This window comes from Phascolarctos cinereus, unplaced genomic scaffold (genome assembly GCF_003287225.1).
Source record: "Phascolarctos cinereus isolate Bilbo 61053 unplaced genomic scaffold, phaCin_HiC Scaffold_3;HRSCAF=262, whole genome shotgun sequence".
Classification (NCBI taxonomy): domain Eukaryota; kingdom Metazoa; phylum Chordata; class Mammalia; order Diprotodontia; family Phascolarctidae; genus Phascolarctos; species Phascolarctos cinereus.
In genome coordinates, this window is record NW_027555736.1 from 51,133,885 (window position 1) to 51,155,004 (window position 21,120).

The 21,120-nt window shown below is 37.1% G+C and overlaps 1 protein-coding gene across 3 annotated transcripts in view; it reads right to left on the minus strand.

Annotated features, from left to right (window-relative positions):
• The window catches only part of ASCC1 (activating signal cointegrator 1 complex subunit 1), a 145,148-nt gene that overhangs the window by 111,194 nt on the left and 12,834 nt on the right, over window positions 1-21,120 (minus strand). For 2 of the 3 annotated variants that reach the window (XM_078150831.1, XM_078150829.1), the window contains exons 3-4: window positions 11,651-11,750; window positions 10,183-10,280 (exon numbers count right to left, since the gene is read on the minus strand). In XM_078150831.1, the coding sequence (XP_078006957.1) occupies window positions 10,183-10,280; window positions 11,651-11,750 (198 nt within the window). Of the gene's footprint in view, window positions 1-10,182; window positions 10,281-11,650; window positions 11,751-13,495; window positions 13,693-21,120 lie in introns of those variants that run through there. The other variant, XM_078150828.1, reaches the window with a different exon arrangement.

The following is a 21,120-nucleotide window of genomic DNA, read 5'->3' on the forward strand; positions in this document are numbered from 1 at the left end:
GTGAAGCTATGAATTGGTTCAACTATTCTGAAAAGAAATTTCCCCTCTTCCCAAAATAAACTAAAATATTCATATCCTTTGCTCCAGAAATCCCCTTGCTAGGCATATACTGGTAGGAAATCAAAGACAGATAAAGAAGTTTTACATAAACTAAAATATTAATTATGGCACTTTTATGGCACCAAATAACTAGAAACAAAGTAGGCATTGATTGGATTATAGCTACGCAACGGGTGATACATTAATATAATGGAAAATTACTGTATAATAAGAAACATTAAATATGAATAATGCAGAGAAATGACTTAAAACTGACTGCTACTAAATGAAATAAGCAGAACTAGAAAAATAATATCTGTAATTACAACAATGTAACAGAGAGAACAAAAAATAAAACTACACAATGACCAAGTATGGCAACAGAAAACAGTTGAGAAAATATACCTCCCTCCCCTCATTGTCAAAGTGAAGGATTATGCATGTTGGGTACTGTATATACAGTCTGATTTGGTCAATATGCTGGCTGGCTTTGCTGAACATTTTTTTTTTCCTTTTTCAATCTTGTTACAAAGGATGGCTTGCTATGAAAGTAAGGGAAAGGAAGGAATTAAATGTGATATGAAAACAAAACACATCAATAAAAGAAAAATTAAACTAAGCCATTAAAAACTACTTATGCTATAGTAGGCAGCAAGTCAGGAAGATATGAATTCAAATTCAGCCTCAAACACTTACTAGTTGTGTGTCCTTGGGCAAGTCACTCAAACTCTGTTTGTCTTAATCTACTGGAGAAGGAAATGATAAACTGCCTTTGTAGCCTTGCCAAGAAAACCACATAGACAGTATGGTCCACAGGGTCACAAAGAATTAAGACACAACTGAATAACAACATCTGCTACAGTAAAGAATAATATTAGAATCCAAAAATGTAAAAGTCCCAGTGTAGTGATAAAACATAGGGCAAGCACTAAAACAGTTCACAAAATAATAATCATTAAAATAGTGTTAAAAAAAAAAAAGATCAGATCAAGATAAAAAGGAAGGAAATGACCTCTACAAAATTCTAGAAATCTGGAGTTTGGTCAATATGAATAAAATTAAAATAAACTCATTATATTATCATGATGTGAAACAAACAATCAAGACAGCTATATATTCCAAAATACTAAATTTAAAGCTTTTATTGAACTACATATAAATTATCTAGTCTATAGAACTAGAACAAAAACTAGCAAGATATTCATTTTTTAATTCCACTTTACCTGAAAAGAAAAAATATTAAAAGATTATATTGAATTAAGAGTCCGTGATGACATGAACATAGGGCTATGTGCTAGACACTAGTCACACAAGGACAGAAACAAAACAGTTCTCTCAAGAAGCTTACATTTGACTGAGTGATACAATAGGTACAACATGATTAAATGTATTTTATATTTTTATTATTTTTATTTATTTCATATATTTATATAATAAAATATTTTTATTATTTATATTTAATATAAGTATATGGGGAGGAAAAAACATTAGAAGCTGGGGGAAATTAGGGAAGGCTTCATGGAAGATGTGGCATGTAGGCTAGGCTTGGAAGGAAGAGAGTGATTCTGAAAGTCAGAGGTCAGGAGACATTGCTTTGTAGCTATGGTGGGAAACAGCTAGTAGACTAGCTCGACTGGAACACTAAATATATGAAGGGGAATAGTATAAATAATGACACAAAGGTAAGCTGCCATCAGATTATTGAGGAAGTTAAATGGCAAATGAAGAAGTTTGTATCTTATCCTATGGCTGGGGTTCTTAACCTGAGATCCATGAACTTACTTGTTTTTCTTCACTGTTTTTGGTAACTATAGTTCATTATAATTAGTTTCCTTTGTAATTCTATGCACTTCATTTAATGCATTTAAAATATTATTTTAAGAAGTACATAGGCTCCACAAGGGGTCTATAACAACCCCTGCCCTAGAGGCAATACACAGCCAGTAAAGATTTTTGAGCAGATCTGTATGAAGGATGGATTAGAGAGGGGAGAGCCTAAAAGCAAAGAAACAAATTAGGAGGTAACTACAACAATCCAGCTAAGAGCTGAAGGCCTCAACTGAGGATGGGGGCAGCATGAGTTGAGAGAAAAGGAATACCAGAAATGTGACAACATAACAGAGAGGAATATAAAACTGATTAAATAGAGGGCAGGTAGACTAAAGAAGAAGAAAGAATCAAAGGTGACCCACAAATGTGGGTAAATGGGAAGTCTTCTTCCTTGCTCCTCACACAGGACACTTTTAATGTCTATGTACCCTCAGAAGGCTGCCTCCCACACCATACTTGGAATTCACTCCCTTCTTAGCTTTCTTCAAAGCTCAGTACAAGCATCAATTTCTACATGAAGCCTTTATTGATCACCCACTCAACTAATACCTTGTTTTGTATATTACGTTATAACAGCAGATAGCAAGTTGGTCTTGTTATTTTTCCCATTTTACAGATGAGGAATCTGAGGTGATGTGACTGACCCAAGATAACACAGATAGTAAGTGTGTGAAGCAGGATCTAAACTAAGGTCTGCCCCACGCCCAATATTCTATCCACTGCACCATCTAGCTGCCACAACTCAGAGACAACTCTCAAAAAAAGAAATGTAAACTATCAATAACCACATGAAAAAATTCCCCAAGTAAGCAACAGAAATAAAAGCAAAACAACTCTGAGGTTCTCTATCAAATCCTATCAAACTCTATCATATCAGATTAGCAATTGTGACCAAAAAGAATGACTACTGCTGGAGAAGCCAAGAGATAAGAGGCACATTAATGTCATGCTAGTGGAGCTAACTGTTTCAACTGTTCTGTGAAAAAATTTGGAAGTATAATCCCAAAGCCATTAATATGACTTTTAACCCAGCAATACCAGCACTAGACATATATTCTCAAAAGGTGAAAAGACCTACACATACAAACATATTTCTAGTAGTATTTTTGTCTAAACCATTATAGTCAGATTATGTTATTCGAGTCATCACTATTATGATATTTTACTATCTGCTCCTCAATTTTAAAGTAACAAACTTAAGGGAATATTCATGGAAAGTGATATACTCCAATCCAAATCAACTGACTTTACTGGGTTTGTCTAGTTTTGATAGAAATCAAATGGCACACTTAATTTCAAGCTGCTAAAACATAACAAATGTTAAAATGCAAGGAGACCTGGGAGCCTGATTCTGGTAGCGTTTATTTACAGAGAAACTAAGGCTAAGATATATAATCAAAATATAGGTGATGTACCTGTAATTTTTTCACATTTTGAAGGAGCTAGTGACACTGAGGTGAAACGAACTGGTTCCAGAAACCCTTTAAGAATATAATCATACACACACAAAAAAATTAAGAATATAATCACAATTAAGACTTACATGAACTGATGCAAACTGAAATGAGCAGAACCAGGAGAATATTGTATACAGTAAGAGCTATACTGTATGATGATCTACTATGAATAACTTATCTATTCTCAGCAATACAATGATCCACAACAATTCTGTAGAGCTTATGATGAAAGGTGCTGTCCATCTTCAGAGAAAGAATTGGTAGAGCCTGAATGCAGATCAAAGATACTTTTTCTTTACTTTCTTTATTTTTCTTGGGTTTTTCTTGTCTGTGTTTTCTCTCACAGAATGACTTGCATGGAAATGTGTTTTGCGTGACTACAGATGTATAACCTATGTCAAACTGCCTGCCTTCTTAATAGGGGGGAAGGGAGGAAGAGAATTTGGTATTCAGAGTTTGAAAAAAAAAGAATGTTAAACCTGTTTTTTACAAGTAAATGGGAAAAAATGTTAAATAAGAAAAAAAACTATTGCAGTGGCCTTCTAAAAAAAACCACAATCAAAAGAGACCTTTTCTTAATATAAGTTGTATCCATCTAAAACTAAGAGCCATCATTATTTATAATAATGACCAAAAAGAAGACTTTTCAATAAGATCAGAGATAAAGCAAGAATGTGTACATTATCCTCACTCTTTTCTGACACAATACTAGAAAACAGGAATAAGCATAAACTAGAAAACAGGAATAAGCATAAGCAGAGAAAATAAAATTATCACGTTTTGCAGATAATACCACGTTTTACTAACAGAATCCTAGAGAGCCAACTAAAAAAATTAATTGAAATAGCTTCAGCAAAGTTGTAGGATTTCAAATAAATCCATATAATGTCAGCTTTTCCGTACATTACCAACAAAACCCAGCAAGAAGAGATAAAAGAAGAAATTCCATTTAAAATAACTACAGAGAAAATGGAGCCAAGATGGCAGAGTAGCAAGGAAAGTGAGCTCCCCCTGACAAAACTGCTCCAAAGAGATTTAGAAAATACAACCCAGCAAGGCATAGGGAGACAAAGAGAAGTCTATGGACACTAGGGACAGAGTTCCAATACAGCCGGAAGCTGTGCACCAGAGCAACAGGAGATTTGGGAATAGATACCAACTGGTAGCTTTGATGCTCACTTGACAGTGCTGGGTCACAGATCCAGGGTGAACAAGAAGAGGATAGACACCTAGAGGTGGCACTCTGGGATAATTAATGGTTGCAAGGCCCAAGGCTTGTACCAAGAGAGGAGTACATTCAGAAGCAAGCAATAATTGTGTGACTCTGATTCCAGGAGCATAGCACAGTCTCAATTTCAGCCTCCAGCCCTGTCTGAAGTCTGCAGTGGAATACCCAGGGTAGGAATCCCAGATCAAAGGGAAGTCTACAGTAATTCTGTCCCTCTGAACCAACAGAACTTTCCAGCTCACTGATAATAGCTGAATCCAGCAGCAGTTTACTGAAACTTCAAACAGGGCAAGCCCAACCTAGTCCAAGAATTTGCAGAGCTCAAAACAGGAAGACAACGATCAGAATTTACCTTGGATCAGACCATTTGGAAAGCACATTTTGAAAGCCTACAGGTCCCTAACCCAAGCCGTCCCTGATAGTAAAATAACACAATACTCAATATCCTAAGAAAGCAACAAAAACCACAACCCTGACATTTCCTGCAGAAGTGGCAGAGTCTGTCCCTAACATAAAGTCTGAAGCCAGGAAGCAGGCTGCAAGAACAAGCAAACAAAAATAGAATCTCATCATAAAAAGCTATTATTGTGAAAGGATACTGAAGACATAAACCCAGAAGAAGAGAATGACTCCAAAACATCCACCAGCAAAGCTTCAAAGTAAAACATAGCCTGGGCATAACAAATTCAACTAGAATTCCTGGAAGAAATGAAATGAGTTTTAAATATTTTTATAAATGAAATGGATGTATTAAAGGGAAAAACTGGAAAAGAAATGAGAGCTATAGAAGAAAGAATTAGAAAGGAAACAATTTGGTACAAAAGGTACAAAACCTTGCCTGCACAACAAACTCTTAGAAAATTAGAATGAATCAAAGAGAAGATAATGACCATATGAGATACAAAGTATTAAAACAAAGCCAAAAGAAGAAAAAAGAAGAAAATGTAAAGCATCATATAGCAAAAGCAACTGAAAACAGAACAAAAATAAAACACTTAATCATTGTACTACTTGAAAGCCATAACAAAAAAAGAAGCTAGACATCCTGCTTCCAGAAATCTTAAAAGAAAATTGCCTCTATCTCTCAGAAACAGAGGGCAAAGTAGAAACAGAAAAAATCCATCAAGTTATCTCCTGAAAAAAATAATAAAACCCAAAATGAAAATTTCCAAGAATGTTAATAGCCAAAATCCAGAGCTTCAAGATCAAAGAAAAAAACAATGCAAGCAGTCAGAAAGAATTCAAATACTGAGGCACCACAGTCAGGATCACACATGATTTAGCAGGGAAGAAGACGGCTCAGAACACAGAATTTCAGAAAGCAAGCCAAGAATAACTTAAATAGCAAAACTACTACTGGGAGAGGAAAGGAGTGTAACATTTACACAAATAAGGAAAAAATAAAATTTCCAGAGGGAAAGAGAACTAGCAACTGACTTGTCCACTGATTGCTCATCTACTACTTACAAATACACCAGTATCTGCCTCACTTAACCCATCTATCTCCTATAGCTATAATCCCATGTCTCCTCCTTACTGTGGTCACACTGCTTGAGAAGGCTAGTCTGTGATTGGTGCCTTCACTTCCATTCCTCTCACTCTTTTCTCTGTCTCTGTAATTTGGCTTCTGATCTCATGATTCAACTGAAACTATTCTCTCCAATGATCTCTTAATTGCCCATTTAATGGCCTCAATCCTCATCCATCCTTCTTCCCTCTCTGCAGCCTTTAATGGCGTTGATCTCCCTTTTTATCTTGATACTCTCTTCTCTAGGTTTTTGTGATGCTGCCCTCTCCTGGTTCTCCTACCTCTCTGACCACTCCTCAGTCTCCTTTCCTAAATTTTCATCCTGGTCACACCCACTAGCCTTGGTTGTCCCCAAGGCTCTGTCCTGAGCCCTGTTCTCTTCTCTCTCCATACTATTCAGGTTGGTGATCTCATCAGTTGCTTCTGATGAGTTCCAGATCTACTAACCAGTCTATGTGGTAGACATCTTAAACTCAACATGTCCAAAACTGAACTTATTATCTTTCTCCCCAAGTCTTCCCCCCTTCCTAAATTTCCCATTACTGTCAAGAACACCATCATCCCAGTCACCCAGGCTCATAACCTAAGAGTCCTCACCCTGAACTTCTCACTATCTCTTACCTCTCTTTGCCCAGTCTGTTGCCAAAATCTATAGATTTCACCATCATCCCAGTCACCCAGGCTCATAACCTAAGAGTCCTCACCCTGAACTTCTCACTATCTCTTACCTCTCTTTGCCCAGTCTGTTGCCAAAATCTATAGATTTCGCCTTTGCAGAATCTCTCAAATATGCCCCTTTCTTTCTTCTGATACATCCACCACTCTAGTGCAGTTCCTTATCACCTCACACCTGAATTATTACAATAGCCCACTGGTGGGTCAGTCTACCTTACACCTCTCCCCACTCCAATCAAATCCTCCATTCAGCCACTAAAGTGATTTTTCTAATGCACAGTTCCAAACATGTCACTGCCTTACTCCATAAAATCCAGTGGCTCCCTACTGCCTCCAGGAGCAAATATAAAATGCTCTGTTTGACATTCAAAGCCCAGAATAATCTAGCGTCCTTTTCAGCCTTCTTATACCTTAGTCCCCAACACATACTTTTCAATACAGTAACACTGGCCTCCTGGTTGTTACATGAACAAGACACTCCATCTTTCAGCTCTGGGCATTCTCTCTGGCTGTTCCACATAGCTAGAATGCTCTCCCTCCTAAACTCTGCTCATAGACTTCTCTGACCACCTATAAGTCCCAAGTAAAATCTCATCTTTTACAGGAAGCCTTTCCCAATTCCTCTTAATTCTCTCTATTAATTCTTTTTTATTTATCCTATATAAAGCTTGCTTTGCATATATTTGTTTGCATGCTGTCCCTCCCATGTAGTAAGCTCCTTGAGGGCAGGGACTGTCTTTTGCCTCTCTTTATATCCCAAGTGCTTTAGGCAGTGTCTGGCACATAACAGATGCTTAATAAATGTTTAGGACTGATTAATTGTTTTTGTTTTATTTGTCTCTGTTTTATTTTGCTTTTTTGGTGAGGTGATGGGGTTAAGAGACTTGCCCAGGGTCACACAGCTAATAAGTGTGAAGTGTCTGAGGCTGGATTTGAACTCAGGTCCTCCAGACTCCAAGGCCAGAGCTCTATTCGCTGCACCACCTAGCTGCCCCAAGTATTGACTAATTGTGATAGCAAGAATTGGAAACAAAGTAGATGTCTATCAAATGGGGAATGGCTAAACAAATTACAGTATATGATTTAGAGAAATATTTCTATCCTGTAAGAAATGATGAATGTGACAAAGCTAGAGAAGTATGGAAAGATATATATGAACTGTTGCAGAGTACAGTAAGCATAGCCGAGAAAACAATATACAAAATGACGACAACAACAATATAAATGAACAGAACAACCACACATACACACAAAGAAATCAAAAGTGAATGCTGTAAAATTATAAAGAACACCCGGCTCAAAAGAAGAGATATGAAAGAACATTCCCAATCCACTCTTTCTTAGAGATAAGAAGAGGTCCAAAGGTGTTCACACTGCTCATGTTCTCAGACTTTTTCAATCTATTCATCAGTTGTGCTGATTTTCTTCCTTTTCTTTTTCTTTTTCTTTAAAATATACTATTTGTTATATCAGATGACTCCTTTGGAGGAAGGATACCAGGGAATACTATGATAACAAAAACTACATGAAAACAACCACAAAACATGTCATGCAAATAAAAAAAGGGAAAAATATTAATTCTTCATAGACAAGCCAAGTAAATACAATAAAAATGGCAACACTACCTAAATTAATTCAATGACACTTCAATCAAACTACCAAAGAATGTTACTTTGTAGAGTTAGAAAAAATAATTTAGTAATAACTAATAATAATATTAATTTTAATTTATATATAATATATCGTATATTACTAAATTTAATTTTAATAAATAAAAGATTTTTTAAAATTTCTCTGGAAGAATTAAAGATCAAGAATCTCAAGGAAAATGATGGAAAAAAAGTGGGAAGGAAGAGGGCCTACCAGTACCAGATCTTAAATACAGAAGTAATTATCCAAATGATTTAATACTGCCTATAAAACAGAAGTTGATCAGTGAATAGAGAAGATAAACAATATAAAGAAGCAAATGAACACAATAGCCTCATATATGATCAACCCAAAAACATCAACTCCTGAAGTAAGACCTACAAGGCAATAAATACTTGATTAAAAATTGCTGGGAAACCTAGAAAGTGTCTGCCAGAAACTAGGCATAGACCAGTATCTCACATGGTATAAGCTCTAAAAGCATACGTGACTCAGACATTAATAGTGACAACATAAACAAATTAGAGGAGCAAGGAAGAAATTATCCTTCCTTTCTATATATAAAAGAAGAGTTCATGATCAAACAAGGGACACAGAATCACAGAAGATAAAACAGAAAATTTTGATTACATAAAATTTTAAAATTTTTGCACAAACAAAAACCAATGTAGCTAAAATTAGAACAGAAATAGACAACTGTGGTGGAGGTGGGGTCTGGAATCTTTGCAGTAAGCTTTTTCTGATAAGGGTTTCATTTTCAGGATATATAAAGAGCTGATTCAAATTTACAAGAATAAGAGCCATTTTCCAATTGATAAATAGTCAAAAAATATGAACAGGTAGTATTTTAAGGAAGAAATCAAAGCTGTCAATAGCCATGTATTAGAAAAAGGGGAAAAAGCTCCAAATCAGTAATAGAGAAATGCAAATTAAAGTGACTCTGATGTTCTACCTCATACCCATTGTATTAGCAAAGCCGACCAAAAACAAAAAAACAAATGTTGGAAGAGCTATAGAAAAACAGGAACATTAATGCACTATTGGTGGAGCTGTGAATAGCAACAGCTACTCTGGAAAACAATTTTGAACTGTGCTCAAAAAGTATAAACTATGCATATCCTTTGACCCAGCAATACCACTACTAGGCCTAGACCCCAAAAAGATCAAAGAAAGAAGAAAAAGACCCTTATGTACAAAAATATAGCAGTTTTTCTTGTGAAAAAGAACTGAAAACTAAAGGAGGAATCAATTGGGAAATAGCTGAACAAATTAGGGCATACTGGGGTAATGAAATATTATCATGCTATAAAAACTGATGAAAGGGACAATTTCAGAGAAGCCTAGGAAGCCTCATATGAACTGACAAAATGAAGTAAGTAACCTAGAAGAATAATTTTATATATAATAACATCAACATTGTAAAGACAAAAACAATTCTGAAAGCCTTAAGAACTCTGATCAACATGACCTACCAAGGAATCCAGATGACCCATGATGAAACACGATGAAACTCACCTTTTGAAAGAAAGGCAGTGTTCTGTTTGACTATATTCGTTATATACTTATTAAATATTTGTTACAAGGGTTTGGTTTTTCTTTTTTTCCACTATGAAGATGGAGGGAAAAGAGGAAATAGATTTTTGTTAATTTTTTTAAATCTTTAATTTTTAAAAACAACAAAAAAAGAATACAGCTACATTCACCTGGATGTACCTTATTTTCACATATACACAAAAGTGAGAATGACTATACTACACATGCATACTAAATCTCACCAATTTCTCCTTCCATTCCAGGTTTAGGGATGTTAATAGAAGTTCGAGTTTCCATTTCTAGTTTCTTTCTGGTCTCACCTTTCTTCCCAATTATATATCTATAACATAAAGAAAAATTTAATAGTGATTAGAAACTAATTCAAATGTTTGCAAAATAAGTGGCTAAAATATTTTAAGTCAGAAAAAGGGCATAAAATCTTGTTTCACTCAACATCCTAAACTCTATATTAGCAAAGAAAATCAACAAGAGGCAAAAGGTCTATAATAGAAATACACAGGTTTCAGATAAACCTTAAAGACATGAGAAAGCAGCATTATTACCCTGGATTCAACTCTTGTTGCTCCTGAAGGTCTACCCCCTACCTTACCACCTTCACAGGCCCCTCTGTGCATTTATTGAGTTATCTTCCTTTTCCATCTGTGCTGTAAGAAGCTGAGTACAGTATGGCAGGATTTTCCTTTATAATCCTAGGCTCTAATTTACTGAAAGTCAGTATAGGTACCAGATGACAGAAACTGGAGAAATATTAACAACAAAGTTGCATGAAACAATGGAATAGAAAGAAACACAAAGCATATGGAAGATTATAAAAAAAAGAAAACGTCAGTGAAAGAACTGGTTTAGTTTATAACATAAGGAGCTAGGGGGCACAGTAGATAGAGCTGGGCCTGGCATCAGTTAGACCTTAGTTCAAATCTGGCCTCTGACATATACTAGCTGTGTGACTCTAGACAAGTCATTAACCTCTGTTTGCCTCAGTTTCCTCATCTGCAAAACGGGAATAATAACTGTACCTACCTCCCAGGGTTGTTGGGAGGATCAAAGGACATAATGATTGTAAAGTCTTTAGCACAGTGCCCAACGTGTTATAAGCACTACATAAATATCAGCTATTATTATTACAATAAGGTTGAAGGAAAACAAAACAAAAACTTCTGTGCTAACAACCATGGAAAGAATGACATCAGGAAAGAAATCCATCAAAAGACTTATCTGGCCTTCCTTTTCTTAAAAAAAATTATTTCTAAGATACCTAGTTTAGAGGAAGCTCAAAATTAGAAAGATGTTTACTTCGTAAGAGGAAATCTCAAATTATCTGGCATTCTAGAATACTAAGTTACATCTATAAAAATACTTAACATGCAAAACAAATATTTTAGAATGGCATACTAGATTTATCAGTGTGACTATTATACAAAGATTAGAAGTTATCTACAAAGATGGTTCTGGGAAAAGCATACTATCCAGTGTTCCAGAAGAGATGTTTGTATAACTAAAAAGAAGTCTGCATCAGAAAGAATGGTGGTAATGTAATGCTCACTCCCAGAATAATGAATACAGGCAAACTAAAACATAATTAGCCATTAGGTATCTCAGATGAAATGAAAGTAGCAGAGAAGAATCACAGTTCTACCTTCTGCCATGTTTCCTATGAGCAGCAACTTACACAAAACTGAATGAACTTACTTGAACAGTGGACTAGGGACAGCCACTGCACACTGGAAGCCTCTCTCTGTCTGCTCCACCACACAGGAATCACTGAGCTCTTCTGCACACTCCATGGGCTCTGTAAAGGGACAATTAAATCTTTAAGAAACTGTATGGACTACAAACCTTTTTCCCATCTTCACTTTTTTTTTGTTTTATTTTTTAAAGCACAGCACAGCTTATTCCAACTCAGTCTGCTCAGGGCGAAGGTCAGTAATATACAATCAGAGACACAGGAAAATTCCTACCAAGAAGCAATATTCTCTTTATCATCTATAGGAATTGGTATTTCTCCCAGTGAGATACAAAAGGAAAAAGGGGGTCAAGGGACAAGATCTACAAAGCAATCACGTAACAACTGTCCAGAAGAAGGAATCCAAAATAGGTACCTTAAAAGCTTTAATGCCAAGAGGAATACATCTTAAAATAGATTGAGCTAAAATAAGAAACACAGCGGAAGAGGGGGAAAAACATCCTAATTTGAAAAAAAAAATCATAATAAAGACAAATGGAGGAAAATATAAACCTAACTCTCATGATTTTAAATATGAATATATTAAACAATCTATTAAAATAAAAGAGAACAACAGATTGGATAAGAAATAAAAACCCTACAATCTGTTTAAAAACAGACATACACAAAATTATGAGGATCTGGAGAAAAAATTTACTATGTATCACATAACTGAAAAGAAGCAGAAGAAACAAAAACAAACATTTGAAACAAGAGATAAGCAAGGTAATTATATTGTGCTGAAAGGAACCAGAAACAAAATTTAAAAAATATCAATATTAAAATCACATGCTCCAAACATTAGCCTGTAAATTTATAAAATAAACATTAAATGAACTACAAAAAGACACTACTATAACATAATAGTGACCGAAGAGTTAAATGTCTCTGTCAGTTCTGGATAAGTCTAACAGAAAGATAAACAAAAATACAGAAGTGAATAAATTGATGGAGAAACTAGAGTTTAAAAAAATTATTATCACTAATGGGACTACTAAAGAATACGTATTTCTTACTAACACATCAAACTTTTACAAAAATTGGCCATGTGTTAGGGCACAGAAATATTGCAAACAAATCTAAAAAGGCAGAAATAGTAAATATATTCTTTACAAACTATAATGCAATTTTTTAAAAAATTTAAACACTGCTCAGAAGTCTTCTAGGAGGCAGTTAGATGGCCTAATGGATACAGCATTGGGCCTGGAGTCAAGAAGACCTGAGTTCAAGTCCAGCCTCAGACACTTATTAGCTGCATGGCCCTTGGGCAAGTTACTTAACCCTGTTTGCCTCAGTTTCTCATTTGTAAAATGAGCTGGAGAAGGAAATGGCAAACCACTCCAGTATCTTCACCAAGAAAACCCCAAATGAGGTCACAATGAGTCAGACATGACTGAAATGACTAAACAACAACAAAAACAGCCTAAAACTGAAGTATATTCATCTTAGATACTAAGGTCAAAAAATTCTCTCAAAGAAAGTGAGAAGGCAGTAAGGAAGGCATTTAAACTAGGGCAAAAACGCCTATTTCTAGAAAATAGTAGCATTAAGATCCTTCTAAAAATTAATCCCAGGTATTAATAGCCTCTTCAATTATCAGCTTAGAATCTTCTCAATACTGAAATGTGAAATGGGTCAACAGTAGTTTTAAGCATGTGAAAAGTAAGAAATTATTATATTTCCATATAAGGAAGTTGAAAGGAAAAGTAGCTTTGGGTCAGAAACCAGCTGAAACTGGTTGTTTGATTACAGAGGCTGGAAGGAGGACAAAGGTCAAAGCTTTATTTAGAGGGCCCGAGCTTAAAACTTACCTGGGGAATATGTGGTGGGTGTTTGGGGAAGTCTGTGACCCATGCTGACTTCTACATATGAAAGTCGGCTAGGAGGGACTTGTGGTCGGGAACAGGGATGTAAGATTTGTTCTCCCTTCTGTAGGGTGTGTGTGCTCATCTGGAGTTCCACACCTGCTTCCTGCAGGAAGCGTGTTAAAGTTTTCACTGCTTCACTTATCCTGAGTCTGTCTAACTTACTGTGCCTATTTGCACACCAGAGGTTATTTCCAACAAGAGGATCTCCAATTCACTAACTGAATACTCAATTATTTTAGATTTTAAATTTTCTCACCAAATTCAGTAGCTCAGGTAGCAGCACCTTTTTTAATCACAAAAGATGGCTATATCTACATTCTATATCAGTGTTGATGATAACTTAAAATGTCTCCAATTTTCAAAAAGAATGCTCTAAAAGTTGCTCTCAAAAGTGTACTATTTTTATGGTAATGAGCATTCCATACTGCACTGGGGACAGGGGAAGAGATAATCATTATAAGGTGTTTTGATTCCCAAAATGAATGAGTGAAACTTTCATTATTATTATTAAACTTTCATTTTGTGCCAAGCACTATGATCAGCACAGGGGACACAAACAGAAAAAGATACTACTTGCTGTCAAGGAGATCACCCCCTAAATGGGGCAACCAACATGGAGAATTCAGCTGCAGTGCAAATCCAAAGGTCTAGAAGTCTTAAGGGTACAGCTACAGGGCAGAAGAAAAGGTCTATTAGTGACTGCGATTCATCTAGGTGTCAGCCCCACTGGAGCAGCCCATCACCTTCTGAAAGGGAGAAAGGGGCCTAAGGGTCTAGAGGGGAGTCCGGATTCTCTCCAGGAGTGACAGCCCCACTGGAGCAGCCCATCACCTTCTGAAAGGGAGAAATGGGCCTAAGGGTCTAGAGGGGAGTCCGGATTCTCTCCAGGAGTGATAGGGATTGGAGTTAAGTGTCGCTCAAGATCAGACATTGGGAAGTCATCAGAGGTCAGACATTGGGAAGAGTAAGGAATACGTTTAAAAAGAACTCGGCCTTGTTCCTCTAGAAGAGGAGTTCTCAACCCTTTTTTGCTCAAAGTAGAGTATTCTTTATAGTGAGTAACTGCAGCACTCTGAACAACTAAACAGTCAACAAAGGATCCCAGTTAGGCCTCTAGACCCATTAGCTGGGCCTTGAGATTCCCCACCTCTCCTTTATCTTTTCCTCTTCTTCTCCCTCCTCTTTTTTTACTTCACTGAAGAAAGCTATGTGACACTGGGTAAGCCAGTGTTTATAGGTTGAGAAGTCTGGAAACCGCCACAGCTCCCCTGGATTCAATCCCCTGAGGACTGGAAAAGCCAGCTTCGCACCCTCTGCAGACAAGAGCTGTTACTGTGACTTGCCCAGTGCCAAGCCAGGAAGAATGGACAGCAAACTTCTTTCGGACAGGTTCTAATGATTTCATGGCACACCTCCCCAAAACTCATGGTGCATCCTTTGAGAAGAAGTATATACTGACTGGCCCCATGACAGCAAACATTCAAAGGGTTCTTTACAAACCCAACCTACCATTCTAGTCTAGTCATATTGTTCCAGCCATATTGATCTACTCATTGCTCCCTAAATGCATCTTTTATTATCCTATCCATACACTTTTGCTTATGTTCTTAGCTGCTAAGCTAAACTTCTTTCTCTCTTCCTTTCAGGTCAAAGAAATCCAACTGACATCGTGATGGTTTCTTTAATTATCCCAGTTACTAGTGATCTCTCTCATCTCTCCTAGATAAGTGTTGTCACTACCACTCACTGAGCACTTTTCACACTGTCTTGAAAGTAACTTAACTTTTCACATTTGTTTTATTTTGCCATATAGACAATAATCTCCTTAATGGCAGGAAACATGTCTTATGCTCTAGTATTCTCCACAGGGCCTAAGTATGATAGACTAAAACTCCATAAGTGTTTCTTATTCATTAGAACTTTATATCACTGTTTCACATAGAGTAGAGTTTGATATAAGTAAGTTTTAACCTGGGGATACTGAAGGACCAAAGAGACCTTGCTATAAAAGGCGTTTTCATTTCAAAGCATGATCCCAAAAACAGTGCTACAATTACATTACAATGCATTTAACATTACAACATATTATGGAAATATTAGCAAAGCTGATTATTCTAAAAAATATCAACAGAAAACAAATCAGATTAGAAATATCCCAGATTAGTCACATGAAAAACTGATATAATAACCCATGAAACAAATAAAAACACAAAAATCCTCCCTTCAGTCTGCTGCGGCTCTATTCCAAATTGCAATGACAATGGTGCATTGATGGAAAGGGAGGGAAGGATAAGGGTTTGAAGAATAACAAAGCATTTGAACCAGCTGTAAACATCAATTTTTTAATTACTCATACTTTAAGTGTAAGAATTTTTCCAATGTATCAATTTTTGGCCACTAGCCAAACCAAACCATCTCTATATTGTCCAGAAATAAGGAAAACAAAGCTGCAGCTAGATGGAAAGGCCACTCACAGGCTCCCTTCTATAAGTACATTTGGCAGAATTGGTTTCTTTCATTACACAATCATAGGCAAGAAGAAACAATTTCCTAAGATACTTGATCATTTTGAGCTGCAGTGTTAATAAGCAAAAGCTAAAACGCCACCATGAAGAGAATTCTACCTTATTCGCCAACAAGAAGATGCTGAGAAATTCTAAAAAGAAAATGATGAGTTACTCCAAACCAATTCAAGGTATAATTTGATTCTTGTTGATTTCTATGTTAAGACTATTACAAGGAAATAGTGATTTGGGCTGAAGAAACAAAAGAAGGCAAAGGATTATAAAAGACATCATTACATTATATTATCATAAACACATCAAGTCCTGTATATCATGAATACTTTTTTGTTTTTGTTTTTGATTTTTTTTTTGGCTTGGTAATGGGGTTAAGTGACTTGCCCAATGTCACATAGCTAGTAAGTGTCAAGTATCTGAGGTTGGATTTGAACTCAGGACCTCCTGACTCCAGGGTCACTGCGCCACCTAGCCGCCCCATGAAAACTTTCTTTAAAAATAGAACTACCGGGGGCGGAGCCAAGATGGTGGAGTAAAAGCAGTGACTTGAGTTCTCCCCCAAACCCCTCCAAATACCTGTAAAAAATGGCTCTAAACAAATTCTAGAGAAGAACCACAAAAAAACAGAGTGAAACAAATTTCCAGCCCAAGACAACCTGGATGGTTGATTGGAAAGGTATATTGCTCTAGGCTAGGAGCGGAGCGCAGTTCAGCATGGGCCACACAGGTTGTACAGGCAAAGACCAGGCCTCAGCGAACCTGGAGCAATCCTCAGGGGACTGAATCAAGGGGAGCTATGGCGGTTTCCAGACTTCTCAACACACAAACACTGAAGACAACTGAGAAAGTCAGTAGGAAAGCTCTATCTGACCACAATGAGAGAGGAGCTCAGTCCGGCCCTAGTCCCAGCGCAGCTCCAGGGCAGGGGCTGCTTCTGGAGCTCCCAGACCACAGACTGAGGAGGAATCAAGTAGCTGATCAGAGGGAGATTGCAGGGATCTCTTTGCTGGTGCTGAGGTAGGATTCTCTTGCTTGGCCTGTGCTTGGATTTGTGTTGCAGCTCTGGGTGGTGGTCCTGGAGACAAGAAGGAGAGCTGGTACGGTGGAGCTTGTGGCGGCAGTGGAGAAAGAATGCTTCTCACAGTTCCGAGGCAGAAAAGAGTGCTTGTGGTCACTTATACACCAGAGCACAGGCCAGGATCATACCACCTTGGAAGAAATGAAAATTTACAGGTCCCTAGAAGTATCTCTGAAAACAGCTGCTCAAAACCCCCAAAACTTGGGAGAGTACATTCTCCACACTAGAAGCAGACCCCTACCTTAACAAAGAGTTTAAAATTCAAGTAATTGGCTGGGAACATAAGCAAACTGTGCAAAAAAAAGTCAGACCATAGAATCTTACTTTGGTGACAAAGAAGATCAAAACATACAACCAGAAGACAACAAAGTCAAAGCTACTACATCCAAAGACTCCAAGAAAAATATGAATCAGATTCAGGCCATGGGAAGAGCTCAAAAAGCATTTTGAGAAGCAAATAAGAGAAGTAGAGGAAAAACCTGGAAGAGAAATGAGAGTGATGCAAGAAAATCATGAAAAACAAGTCAATAGCTTGCTAAAGGAAACCCCCAAAAATACTATATAAAATAACACCTTAAAAAACAGACTAACCCAAATGGCAAAAGAGGTCCAATAAGTCAATGAGAAGAATGCCTTCAAAAGCAGAACTGGCCAAATGGAAAAAGAAATCCAAAAGCTCACTGAAGAAAATACCTCCTTAAAAATTAGAATGGAGGGGCAGCTAGATGGCGCAGTAGATAGAGCACAAGCTCTGAAGTCAGGAGGATCTGAGTTCAAATCTGGCCTCAGACCAAACAATTGACACTTACTAGCTGTGTGACCCTGGGCAAGTCACTTAACCCCAACTGCCTAAAAAAATAATAATAATAATAATAAATAGCTGTTGGGGATAGCTAAGTGGCATCGTGGATACAGCTCCGGCCTTGGATTCAGGAGTACCTGAGTTCAAATCCAGCCTCAGACACATAACACTTACTAGCTGTGTGACCCTGGGCAAGTCACTTAACCCCACTACCTAACAAAAAAAAAAAACCAAAAATTAGAATGGAGCAAATGGAAGCTAATGACTTTATGAGTTATATCAGGAAATTGTAAAACAAAACCAAAAGAATGAAAAAATAGAAGAGAATGTGAAATATCTCATTGGAAAAACAAATGACCTGGAAAACATATCCAGGAGAGAGAATTTTAAAATTATTGGACTACCTAAAAGCCATGATCAAAAAAAGAGCCTAGACATCATCTTTCAAGAAATTATCAAGGAAAACTGCCCTGATAATCTCAAACCAGAGGGTAAAACAGAAATGAAAAGAATCCACTGATCACCTTCTGAAAGAGATCTTCAAAGGAAAACACCTAAGAATACTATAGCCAAATTCCAGAGTTCCCAGGTAAAGGAAAAAATATTGCAAGCAGCCAGAAAGAAACAATTCAAGTATTGTGAAACACAATCGGGATAATACAAGATTTAGCAGCTTCTACATTAAGGGAACAGAGGGCTTGGAATATAATATTCCAGAGGTCAAAGGAAATAGGATTACATCTACCCAGCAAAACTGAGTATAATCCTTCAGGGGAAACAATGGACATTCAGTGAAAAAGAGGACTTTCAGGCATTCTTGATGAAAAGACCAGAGCTAAATAGAAAATTTGACTTTGAAATACAAGACTCAAGAGAAGCATGAGAGGCAGCTAGATGGCACACTGGCTCTGAAGTCAGGAAGACTTGAGTTCAAATGTGGCCTCAGACACTTGACACTTACTAGCTGTGTGACCCTGGGCAAGTCACTTAACCCCACTGCCTAGTCAAAAAAAAAAAGAGAGAGAGAGAGAAGCATGAAAAGGTAAACAGAAAACAGAAATCATAAGGGGCTTATTAAAGTTGAACTGTTTACATTCCTACATGGAAAGATGATATTTGTAACTCACAAGACCTTCGTCAGTATTAGAGTAGTTGGAAGTATGTGGGACAAGCGAAAGTTTCTCATATGAAATGGAAACTATGCCCCCAAAATTTAGTTAAGGCTTTAGCATTAGCTGGGCCTAAGTTTTGTTTTACTGTAACTCATGTAATAGGGTCATACACCAGCTGCCCACCCCTCCCTTGTTTTGTAACCATCACCCCAGTCTTATCCTTACCAAATAAGGCAATCCTCTAGCTTCCAAGCTTGGTTTGGGTAAAATGTATCTCTTGGGTTCTAAATACAGATTGTAAGGTCTCTTCCCTCAACCAATGAGGACAAAGAGATTGAGGTAAACAAGTGGGGAGGGGGGTTTCTTGGAGTGGTTTGTCTAAGGGTATATAACTGGTTGCTTGCTGTTGTATCTTGCCTCACTACTCCAATCAGCCTTGGGTAGGTGATGCCCCACTCTCGTGTGAGATTTGCTAGAATAAAACTTCTGTTTCCTACCTGGAGAAACCTCTAAGTTTTTATTTGGGTAAGTGGTCTCAATCCCACCCAGAAGGAAAAAAAAATTTTATAGATAGATAGAGGGTACAGGGTAAGTTGAAGATGAAGTAGTGATATATAAAAAATAAAATTAAGGGATGAGAGAAGATTATACTTGGAAAAGGAGAAAGGGAGAGGTAGAATGGGATAAATTACCTCATATAAAAAAGACAAGAAAAAGCTTGTACAGTGGACAGAAAACAGGGGGAAGGTGAGAGGGAATGAGTGAATCTTATTCTCATCAGAATTGGCATAAGGAGGGAATAACATACACACTCAACTGGGTATGGAAATCTATCTTACCCTACAGGAAAATAGAGGGAAAGGGGATAAGAGTGGAGGGATGATAGAAGGGAGGGAAGATTGGGGAAGGGGATAATCAGAAGCAAACACTTCTGAGGAGGGACAAGGTTAAAAGAGAATAGAATACATGGGGGCCAGGATAGAATTGAAGGGAAATATGGTTAGTTTTTCACAACATGACTACTATGGAAGTGTTTTGCATGGCTACACATGTATAACATATATCGAGTTGCTTGCCTCCTCAATGAGGGTGGATGGGGAGGGAGGAAGGGAGAAAATTTGGAACCCAAAGTTTTAAAAACCAATGTTAAAAATTGTTTTCACATGCAACTGGGAAATAAAATATACAGACAATGGGGTATAGAAATCTATCCTGCCCTACAGGAAAACAGAAGGGGAAGGGGATTAGAGAAGGGGGGGGAGGTGACAGAAGGGAGGGCAGATTAGGGGAAGGGTATTCAGAACGTATGCCATCTTGGGGTGGGGGAGGGGCGAGACGGGGAGAAAATTTGGAATTCAAAATCTTGTGGAAGTGAATGTTAAAAACTAAAAATAAATAATAAATGTTTAATTAAAAAAATTATAAATAATTAAAAAAAGAATAGAACTACCTATGTCAAACTGCTTATCATTTTAGGGAGGGGAGAGGAGGGGAGGAGAAAAATTTGCAACTCAACATTTTTTTTAAATGAATGTCAAAAATTGTCTTTACATGTAATTGGAAAAAATAAAATACTATTTTAAAAAAGAAAAGAACTAAAAGGTACTGGACACAGAACTCTGATGAATTTTTTTAAAAAATGAAACTTACTCTATCTTAAATGCTTCTGTGGACCTGAGATCTCATCCCACAGATCACAACCCACCCAGGTCTTTTTATCCTATGTGATTCATGTCCATGCTCCCCCATAGATCTGCCACAGAGGATCTACTTAATACACTGAAGGCCTTCCTCTACCTTTACCTATTTATACTTTATCAGTGTCCGTACTCAGGCTCTCCACCTGTTAAAATACCTGAATCTTGCAACACCATCAAACATGACTGTAATCATATTTACGTAACACTTTAAGGTTTGCAAAGTGCATTCGTCATAACTCTATAACTTAGGTAATCTGACATATTGTCAATTTGTCAAATGAGGAAGTCGGACTAGTTGAGCCCTAGAGTACCCTTCAGGTCTGAAATATACCCATCTTATATCCAGGAGACTGCAGC